This window comes from Nicotiana attenuata, unplaced genomic scaffold, assembly GCF_001879085.1.
Source record: "Nicotiana attenuata strain UT unplaced genomic scaffold, NIATTr2, whole genome shotgun sequence".
NCBI classification, from domain to species: domain Eukaryota; kingdom Viridiplantae; phylum Streptophyta; class Magnoliopsida; order Solanales; family Solanaceae; genus Nicotiana; species Nicotiana attenuata.
This window is the reverse complement of record NW_017670965.1, coordinates 248,328-259,600: the sequence shown is the minus strand read 5'-3', so window position 1 is coordinate 259,600 and position 11,273 is coordinate 248,328. Positions and strand designations below refer to the sequence as shown.

At 36.7% G+C, this 11,273-nt stretch overlaps 1 protein-coding gene across 1 annotated transcript in view; it reads right to left on the bottom strand.

The window, feature by feature from the left end:
* LOC109244881 (TVP38/TMEM64 family membrane protein slr0305-like) overlaps positions 1-11,028 on the bottom strand; it is a 14,713-nt gene extending 3,685 nt beyond the window's left edge. The window contains exons 1-7 of the mRNA XM_019412043.1: positions 10,592-11,028; positions 9,365-9,426; positions 5,739-5,793; positions 5,404-5,502; positions 5,105-5,191; positions 4,831-4,947; positions 3,460-3,552 (exon numbers count right to left, since the gene is read on the bottom strand). Of these exons, the coding sequence (XP_019267588.1) occupies positions 3,460-3,552; positions 4,831-4,947; positions 5,105-5,191; positions 5,404-5,502; positions 5,739-5,793; positions 9,365-9,426; positions 10,592-10,687 (609 nt within the window). The 5' untranslated portion in view covers positions 10,688-11,028. The remainder of the gene's footprint in view (positions 1-3,459; positions 3,553-4,830; positions 4,948-5,104; positions 5,192-5,403; positions 5,503-5,738; positions 5,794-9,364; positions 9,427-10,591) is intronic.
* Positions 11,029-11,273: the final 245 nt, after the last annotated feature.

Below are 11,273 nucleotides of genomic sequence, written 5' to 3'. Positions count from 1 at the left end.
GAGGGATTTTGGGAAGAAGCAGAAGTAGTTTTTGAGAAGCAATTAACTTCTCTCCACAAGTAGAAGCAGTTTTGACTTTTCTACTTACCAAAGATACTCTTAACAAAATATAGTACATACCAAAATAACCTTACTTATCTTACACCTAATACTTACGATATTAATGTATAAGTGTTTCTTCTTATTTTTAGGATAGCTTTCTAATATATAGTGACTTCAGGGGTGACTGCTTTTATATTTGTTGAATGATTTTTTAATATATTCAAATCATTTTAAAAGAATTAAAGTAGTTTTCATTTTTATTTTCATATTTTGCCAAAATAAAATGAAAAGATTTAATTATTGTCTTTAATAATAAATTTTGAGATTATTTATTTACTTATAATATCAACTATTAAGTAAATCTCTTCATGTCCTTATTCATAATTTGATACTTAAAATCACTTTTTGAAAAGCTTGGTCAAACACAAATTATTGTTCAGAAGTGCTTTTCAAATTGATTAGCCAAACACAAACTGCTTCTCTCCAAAAATACTTTTTCGGAACGCACTTTTGCAAAACGCACTTTTCAAATAAGCTGATTTTTCCAGCTTGGCCAAACAGGCCACTAGTCTAAATCCCACATAATTATTATACTTTAAATGGATCTTTTACTTCAATTTATTCTGATACTCCCTCCATTTCAATTTATGTGTCTTACTTTCCTTTAATCGGTTCAAAAAGGATGTCATATTTCTTTATTTAAAAAGTCCTTAATTCTAACATTCCCATTTTACCCTTGATGACACTCTTATAGAACTGACGTGGCATGCTTAAGATCACAAGATTCAAAGTAATCCCTCCGTTCCAATTTATGTGAACCTGTTTGACTTGGCACGGAGTTTAAGAAAAAATGAAGACTTTTGGAATTTGTGGTCCTAAGCAAGTCAGCAAGGGGTCCAGAGTATTTCTGTGGTTATAAAAGTTTCTTATTAAGGGTAAAATTGAAAATATAAGCTAAATTGTTTCCAAATTTAGAAAGGGGTCATTCTTTTTTGAACGGACCAAAAAAGAAATAGGTTCACATAAACTGGAAAGTAGGGAGTATATTTTTGGTATGTTATACATCTTTAGCTTAAGACGACATTCAAAAAGTTTCTTTACATTTTTAAAATTTATGCTCAATCAAACTAAGACACATAGAATTAAATAGAGGGAGTATTAGCTAAAGTTGCATGTAATCCGGGATAGAGACAAATTTATCCATGTGATTTTACGTCTATCTCATCCTATTTAGCACCTTCAATCACCAGACTGTCACACACCTAAGGATCGGCACATTTGAAGATCTACTAGGATGGCCAAATCACCTCTAAGTGACATTCTTTTATTTTATCCTCTATGTGTGCTACTTGCATTCTCTAATAAATGTGATAATTTCTTATCTGGTCTAATTTTGTATAACTGTAATTCCACCTTAATATTTGCATGTCTACAACAATCATTAAACTACTATAATAGAGTACAACTTGTTTCAACTCTCATCTCAATGATTGTGCAAGAAATTGTTCGATTTAGTATAAATTGCCTATACATAATCACTGATTTACACTATCTAATGTTACCTAGTACATAGATCACTCCAATTCGTGGAACGATAATGAGTTTCACAATTAGCTACCCACTTTGAATTTTCAATTTCTTAGCAAGCATTCATTAGTTTATCAGTAACCGTATAATAAAATCTTATGTCTCCATAACTTCCCAAAACTAATCAAGTGGTACTCACATTTTACCACTTCCAACAAGATATAGTATGTCGAGAGTGTTGTGTCATCAGCTATTGGTTAGATGGGCAAAGCAAATCACATCCATTGGAAACTACTTCATAAATGACTTAATGGTAGGTTGGAATTTAAATACGCATACAACCTTGGTTGCTTATTTTTATTCTCCCTTGTCCCCCAAAGGTTTCTTTTTCCAGCTTGTGCGCGACCAATTTACTGCTAACCTTGTTAGCCCCGACCAATACAGGTACCGAATAACTCTACCACCAAGACTTATAGCCTGTTTGGCAAGCTTCTTTTTGGCCAAAAGTGCTTTTTTTGGCCAAAAGTACTTTTGGCCAAAAATTGAGTTGTTTGGCCAAGCTTTTGGAAGGAAAAAAAGTGCTTTTGAGGAGAAGCAGAAGCAGTTTTGGAGAAGCAGAAAAAAGTAGCTTCTCTCCAAAAGCACTTTTTTGAGAAGCACTTTTGAGAAAAATACACTTAGAAGCAGTCTTTTAAAGCTTGGCCAAACACTAATTGCTGCTCAGAAGTGCTTTTCAAACTAATAGCTCGTTTGGCCAAGCTGCAAAAATCAGCTTATTTTGAGAAGTGCTTTTTTTTTAAAAGTGCTTTTCTCAAAAGTACNATTTCTCACATGTTGTTGATGCCTCATATGTGTAACACTGTTGAATTTAGTAATGTGAAATATAGTTAACTGAGACATGAGCAGTTGATGATTGAGCTTGGGCAACAGAGCCAATTTGGTATTGATTTTGAGGTGACTCGTATGTCGAGCCCATATTGGGTAAGTAGTACTGTTAGGGGTGACGCCCCATTTTTCTCTCGCTGGCGTCCGGGTTTCGACATTCATGAGGGAACAACTCGTTTCCTTTTGGGAATTGGGTATTTGAAGAGTTGCCACCTAACGGATTATGGTGCGTTAGGGCACCTAGAGCGATTAACTCATGTAACTAGTTTGCATTACCAGAGATTAGGGTAAGGCTCGAAATAACATTGAGGGGAAGGTGTTAGGCACCCCTCGCGGTCCACAAATGGTGGGTCTTGGCCGAACTTAAACTATGTGAGCTTTAAAAAAACCTGCTTCTAAGTGTATTTTTCTCAAAAGTCTTCTCAAAAAAGTGCTTTTGGAGAGAAGCTACTTTTTTCTGCTTCTCCAAAACTGCTTCTGCTTCTCCTCAAAAGCACTTTTTTTCCTTCCAAAAGCTTGGCCAAACACCTCAATTTTTGGCCAAAAGCGCACTTTTGACCAAAAAAAAGCTTGGCCAAACAGGCTATAATTAGCCAAACACAAACTGCTTCTCACCAAAAGTACTTTTGAGAAAAAGCACTTCTCAAACTGAGCTGATTTTTGCAGCTTGGCCAAACGGGCTATTAGGTAGATAGGAATAGTTCACCGAATTCGCCTCTACAAGGATTTGAACCTTGGTTCCAAGGTCGTCACTCCAACTCTTTGATTGCTAGAACACCCTTGGGGGTTCCTTGCCCCAAAAGTTTATCCTGGTGTGGTAGCCAAAAAAATACCAGAAATCCTTACATTAACTAATCATTTGCCCTATATGACTGCAGAATACTACTATTCACTTTGAAGCACCAAAGACCAGTTTCCAATATATGAACATGACTAAATTACTATTAGGCATTAGCACAGGATTTGTTAAATGTTATATAGCACAGGTAACCACTTAGCTCTTACCCAGCGGGTTTTCGAAAATTCACCCCATCCATGAGTAACATCAGAAATATCTTTCAGAGTTGTGCCGACATACACCAGGGCAAAAGTTATTGGCTGCAAGGAAAAGAAATAGATTCATCAGTATAATATGGAAAAGATTAACTCATAACTAAAGGACCAGTTTCCTAACACATTAACCAGTAATCAAAGCGACATGGCTGAGAAAGGATGTCCTGGTGGAATTTCAAGAGTTATTGAAAAGATCAAGGCATGCAGATGATCCTACTATACCAAAAATGGATTTTTGGTCAAGGTCATTTCACATGGATAGCATCTGCACCGAGTTAAACACAGAAACCAATGGAAAACCCTCTCCCAAGAGGAAGGACTAAGGATTTTATTGTCCCCGCATATAATATAAAGGGGTTGTATAGAGCCATCCCAAATCAAACCTGGCACATATGCATGCAACCTTTATATCATAGCCAAATTTGCTAATATCCCATTTTACATGGGTCGTTACAGGTCATCACCAGAGGCGTATGCATGTTGACGGATATGGGTTCACGTGAACCATACTCCTCTCCCTAAACCATGTATAACAATGTTATATTTCTTCAAAATTACTTAAATATATGTGCGTGAACCCATGCTCATAGACTCTTATGATGCAATTATTATTGGGTGCACCTCTACAAGTGAAATTGGCGGTTCAATTCCCATTCTGAACGGTCTTGTTTATGGGATGGAGCATATATATATATATATATATATATATATGTGTGTGTGTGTGTGTGTGTGTGTGTGTGTGAAAAATTACTAAAATTTCAAAAAGAATATAATTTTGAACCTATAATTTCAAAAGTGTAGTGGGTTCATGATAAAAGACTAAAGTTAAACCCGAGAAATGTAAATTCTAGATCCACCTCTTCACGACAGTGCACCAATCCTCATGAAATCCTGGATCTGCCTCTCTGATCATCACCGTTTAGGTTTATGGTGACTGTTTAACTTGGTTTCTCTAAATCTAGTGCTAAACATTTGCTTTCAAAACACTACCCTCATTGAATTTATTCCGGCAGGGATGGGGTGAGGTTGCCCACTCCATTCCACTAACTTTTTTGACATTGCATTCGAGAAACCACTTTATTCTGAATCAATCTAGGAATGACACCTCTTTACAAGGACATGAAAATAGTTCTTGTAAAAAGACATCAACGACACACCACGACCATATCTATATCACATGGCAAGCCATGAAAGAGACTTTGACCTAGAGGCAACTGGGAAGAGGGGGGGTATAGGTAGGTAGGTAGGTATAGATAGATAGATAGATAGAGAGAGAGAGAGAGAGAGAGAGAGAGAGAGAGAGAGAGAGAGAGTAAAACTTACCATCATTCCCAACCATGAAGCCAACATGTATTCCCAAATGGAAACTGGTGTCACCGATAAAAGGTAGTTCAACATATTAAATGGAAGCAGAGGAACAAGCCGGAGCAGCAAAACAATCTGTCAAATCAGAGTAAATCAATTTACATCCTTACTTCTGCTCTTTCTGGAAATTAATATCCATATTACTGACACACTTCTTAGCCAAAATGACAATCTGAAGATGTCATGACTATTAAAAGGACCTTTTCAAGCATTTAATGAAAGACACACAAACCTTAAAGCCAGATTTCCGAATTGCAATTGCAACTGCACGAAACTGTGGATAATCCTTCAACTTGGAAATGACAAATGACCTCCCAATCTGTTGAAATGTCAGTCAAAATGTCAAAATGTCCTGACAAATCTACGGCCTTGTACCTCAGGTAGTCCAATTTTTGCTATACCACTAAAGTACCAATCAGAGCTCATTGAAATGGACTATGGGTGAAATCATGCTGTTCTAAGCAATACTTCAAGTGAATACATTTCTAACTACACCAACAAAATATCCCTCTCCGGAACAGAAGAACTCACCGTTCTACCAAGAAGAAATGCTGCGGCAGCACCAATGGTAGCACCAATAGAATCAGCAACAAAACCCACAGGCAAGCCAAATAGATAACCACCACCTAGCTGAAAACAGGAGCCATGTGGAGTTCGGATTCAAATCATAACATCTAGATCCATTGAATTATTACTTTGTGACATGAAGTAATTAGCCAAATATCATTGATAATTAAGTCTATGATCCATGAGAAGCAGAGACAGATTGGTCAATATGTGCTATAAAAGAATTTTGAACATCTGACTAAAGAAATTGGGGGTTGGGAGGGGCACATGACTTAAACAACAAACACCATAAATTTTACCGTAAGAACTGATGCTGGAACTGCCAATACCGTTAGAGGAATGTATGCAACAGCCCTGTAAGACAGAGAAAACAACATGACCAAAAGAACAGCAGCATAAATCTCCAGTGTTGATTGCAATATCCTATCTATAGGGTCATTTTGGACAAAAAAATATAATAACTAATGCAATGAGAAGAGCGGTATCCCAAAGGTGTTTGTGTTATGATTAAAGTGTGAATGGAAAAACCCACCAGGAGGATTACTCATGACAACGTGGAGGGGCATTTGGGGATGCACACTAATCTAAAATTTTCAGCACTTATTCTGCTTCAGCTAGGCATGAAGGGCTTAAACAACAGATAGGCAGCAGGGGTCTTTATAGTACTTTAAGGTAGCAACCAAGTTTTTATTTGGTGACTCTTTTTCTCTGAAACAACGAATAGCAGCTCCCATGTTTCAGCAGTTGCGGCGACGTTATTTAGGGGTTTTTGGGAGGCAAAACAAGCTGCTCATAGCCAAGCTTCAAAGGAAATCAAAGCTCAAAGCGTTACACAACCCCTATGCCATGGATTTCTTACATTGAGCAAGAATCTCCAAGAACACCAAAAATCTTCAAGTTAAGGTAACTTCAACAAGGTAAATTCTTAACTTTTTCAATTATAATGATGGAATGAGTATTATTAGTGTGTTCTTGAGCTTGAAACACTATTTAATTTATGGATTAAGCTAACCAAGAGTCTTGAGTTTAAGGAATTGCTGGGTTAGTTGAAGGAGAAGATAATATGATTTGGGCTAAGTAATGAGTTGAGTAATGACTTCAAGGACATAAGTAATTCCACGTGTTGAATTTATAAACTCGAAGTTTGTAATTTATTAAGAGAACAAAGTTGGATGGTTCGTAGCCAATTTGTGAGCCCAGAATGAGTTTTATGAGAATTACTTGGCCAAGTACAGATAGAACTCATACATATGTGTAGATCGAATGGTATTGAACGTTTGGGATGTAGTGGACCATTTGAGAAGTTGCTAATTGTCCGAGAGGCCAAGGTATGGTAAGACTTGACCTTCTAAATGTGATGTTCCAACTTTCATGCTGTCAAAGTATTTGATAAAATTCATAAACAAACATTTTGTCATCAAGTGCTTGTGGGAATGAAAGGGTAGTTGATTCACCATCTTTTACAGAAAGCTTGAATGATAACCATGCGACCTTATGTTAAATGTTGAAATGATATGTTCTAACGCATGTGCCACTTTAAATTGCCTTGAATAATGAATGTCGCATGTGTTAAGAATTAATGTACTTACTTGAAAGCCTTAAAATGTTTTCATGCCCATTATGGTTCATTTGATTTAAAATTATTATGTGATGCCATTTGGCTATTTATTGTGTGCTGTTATGACAAGTGAAGGCTACAAGCCTTGAGGTGACCCAAAAAGAGAGGGTCGGGCTAACGTGAGAATACATTGATGCCCACAAGCCTTAAGGTGACCCAAGGGGAAGGTCAAGCCAATGTAAGAAGGTAAAAGTTTAATGTCCATGAGCCTAGAGGTGGCCCGAAAGGAGGGTCGGGCGAATGTACATGAAAAGATAAAGCCCCCACAGTAATGCATTTACGTTTTACCTGCCCTTATGATGATAAATGTTTATGACAAATGAAATGTGTTAAATGAATATTCTTGAACATTATTTCATGAGTTTACTTCAATGTTTTACGTAATGTTTTCATAAAGGCGTGTCCCAACATTTCGGCTTGTCGATGATACATACTGGCATTATATTCAGGTCACTCAAAGCTACCCATTTACCTTTCTTGTTTCAGATATTGGTACGGTCGAGGAGGGTACTACATTCTAGAGTTTAGCATCCTCCTTCCACAAATTTTGATGAGCCACACCCCTACTCCGGTGTTGGCTAGGTTGTGCTTATCATTCTCTGTCACGAGGTATTTCCCCTGGAGCCATAAGTATTCTTTTGTTACTCTAGCGGCTCATGACTAGAGTGGTCATATGTATTCTTTTGTTACTCTGGCGGCTCACAACTAGACTAGACATATGTATTCTTTTGTGACCTAGCGGCTCACTACTAGACTAGTCATATCTATTCGTTTTTTACTCTAGCGCCTCACGACTAGACTAGACTTGTGGGATCTATTCTTTTGGTATGTATATATGTTGACATTCCCAAGATGTAGAACTTTATGATTTATGTGGATAGCATGGCCTTATGTGGAACTATGTGTTTACCGTTTTCGATTTATAATTGTTAAAGCATCTAGGTGATGGTACGGGGTGCCCAAATCCCTATATGTATATACTTTTCATGAATTATGTTATAGTGTTGATTCTTCTCAGCGGATATGAGTAGCCCAGTGGCGGTCACGGTTTCTCTTTGAATTTGGGGCGTGAGATAAAGTAAGAAAATTTATTTCATCAAGATGAGGAAAAACCCTTGTATAATTTTCTTTTTAGTTAAATCTAGGAAAGCCCTTGTATAAACAACAAGATCATGTTCTATACAAAAGCAATGCTTAGAAAAATATTCAGCAATCACCAATAAATGTAGGAACACCCTGCAAATAATGGATATGATGAAAAGATCTTGAAATGGATTAATGAGTTCCCTATCAGATGCAAGATAATCACAGTACTTGTCCTTCTAATTAGAACAAGAATTAGCATGCATCCAAATTTTACAAGGTTTTCCAAGGGGCAACTTCCTTGAATCATCTAGGAATGAATATCTTTTTACCTTTTCCCTTGGTTTTTCCTTTTTGGAGAAAAACACAAACATATCAGCAGGGTTGCACAAAAAAGTAACTTCCAGATGGTACCCAACAATAATAACGTCTAACATAATGCTTTTAATCCATGCATTTCACAATGTGTACAGAGAACAGTGTGAGGAGCCTAAGCAACATAAACAATATCAGCCCTTTAACTCAACGCCAAACGGATTACAATAGGACAGCAATAAATCAGGATGAGCATTGAAAGAACAAAACTGAACTTCTATAACGTCTAAATAAAGGACAAGCTTCACGTTAATAAGGGGACAAATTAAGGGAGGGCCCTATAAGATTTGCTCTCTTCCCCCCACCCCCACCACCACAAAAAAGGAACAAAAACATAGCCCAACTATGCGACGGTTGGATCCTGGATATACCAGACTCTACATGTTCCATGTTCTTAGAGCACTCACATACAGCTGACCATAATGTCTACAGGGCAATAGTACTAATCACTATTTTTTTATAACGGAGAAATCCCCGAGGGCCAGCGACGCATGGTTCGAAACTACCCTTCTCCACTTAAATACCAGGCTTTTGTCTGCGGCAGGGTTCAAACCGTGACTTGCGCCTAAACCTTACATCAAAAGCTACACTCTTATCACTAGACCAAAGCCTTGGGGGCTACTTTCTCGATTTATAACTAAACTATATTTATGCCCCCGCATGGCCATTCTATGAAGTGCGCCAATTTTGACTGCTGTGGAATACCCTTACAAATTAACAAGAATACCTCAATTTTGCATGCATATCTGTTCCCACCTTGTCAAATAACTCAAATCACTCAAATTAATCAAATGTAGGGAATGATTTAACATCATCACATTAAATATTTATATATAAAAAGCAACTTACAGAACAAGAGGACCCCAAGGACCAAGATCTTGCTCAATCCATATCAAGAAATTTTTCAGCATCTGCACAAAAAAAGCAAAATAAAAAAATGCATCTTCACAGCACTATGGAGAGATAAATAACTTGAGTCGACGAGGCCCCATAGACGTGTTTCTAAGCTATCCTTATCATACACCAGAAGTATCCAGCTTATCGATAGAATTTCACAGAAACGACAACCAAAAAGTGAGCTCCACTTGATTATTCATCCATCTAAAACATAGGATCCAAGAATCAAGTCTAGTCCTATCACAAAAGTATTCAGCAGTCACATCATGTGGATCACACGTTATGAACGCATATGATAGGATAACACAGTCAACCCCAACACATTATGCCATGTATGATCAGGTAATACAATCAATTCAACTTGGAATACATTGGTAAGTCGACATGAATTGCACAAAGCAATGACTCTAATGGAAGTCCAACTACACCTTTGTCCTTCAGACTGTGGAATAAGCTCGTGTTTTCCTCACAGCTAGAGTAAAACATATCTATGAAAGAAGCTAATAGCATTTGCCTAAACCAAACACCATCCCAAGTCAAAGATAATAAACCCAAAGGTGAGAGAAGATAAAAACTTGCCAACACAACCTCTCTACTTGAAACGATCCATGCAACCAAGTAAATCACACTCAGACAAGGATAATCATCTTTAACAAACAGCAAAAAGACTACACCTCAAACCCAAATTAGTTTGGGTTGGCCATATGAATGTTCTATATCCATTCCACTCAATTTGGGCTTGTTTCATTTCAAATATTTAATAATTCAGAAATTAAGTTATTCTCTAAATCTCACACTAATACCCTACACTGACATACAAATCTCTGGCAAAACTAAAAGACTCTTAGCAAATCAATGACGAATTTGCAAAATGTAAAAAAGCAAATTGTGAAAAAATGAATCAATCCTCCTCCATAAATAGTCTATACACAAATGTCAATTGCAGATAACAAAAGGCAGTAATCAAGAAAAACCCAGATCAAGAAATCGTCTCTCAACCAAAAGGGGTGAATAATTTTAAAAAATAATAATAAAAGGAAAACCCAGATGAGTCAAAAATGAAGAATTACCAAGAAATGAATTTGTTACCAAAAACCCAGATCAAATTAATCATTTTATCAACCAAAAGGGGTTTAAAATAAAAGAAAAACCAGAAAACCCAAATGATAAAAACGGAACCTTTTCAACAGGGAGAGTGAAACAAGCGGTGGCAATGGCAGCAATAAGGAGGAGAAGGAAGGTGAATTTGAGAAAGGAAGACCAATGAAAAGCCATTGATAATCTCTTGCGCCAACGCGGCCTACACTCCTCTTCGTCTTGTTCCTCTGGAGAAGTTGCTTGCTTCAAACACAAGCGCGGCCTCAAATTCAATCCTCCTAAATTAGCCAGATTGAATGAATAGATATAGATTTTATAATCAAACACACCTAAATTATTAAACCCAAAGATAATGCCTCATTTCACATTAGCAAACGAGAATAGTAATTTTGATGTTGTTGTGTCAGGTCTCGTGGATCTATATTTTTTAAGCTAAGAGAAGCTTCTTCGCGTTTGACAGGTTCTGTTTTAGCTTCTCTGCTTTCCTTTCTTGCTATTTTTGGCGTAACGTAGTAAAACTACTCCAAACTCTTGTGTACTTTGCTATATTTACACTTTTCTCTAGCAAATATTAAGAAAGAAAAAAAAAAGCAATTTGATTGATATTGGCAGGTGTTACTAATTGAGAAATTACATATTATTTAATTATAATTTGTCAAAAAAATTAAATTTGTATATTTTAAGTTATAATATGTTGATTTAAATAATATTTTATGTAATTTATGAATATGAGGTCACGGGTTCGAGCCGTGAAGCAGCCACT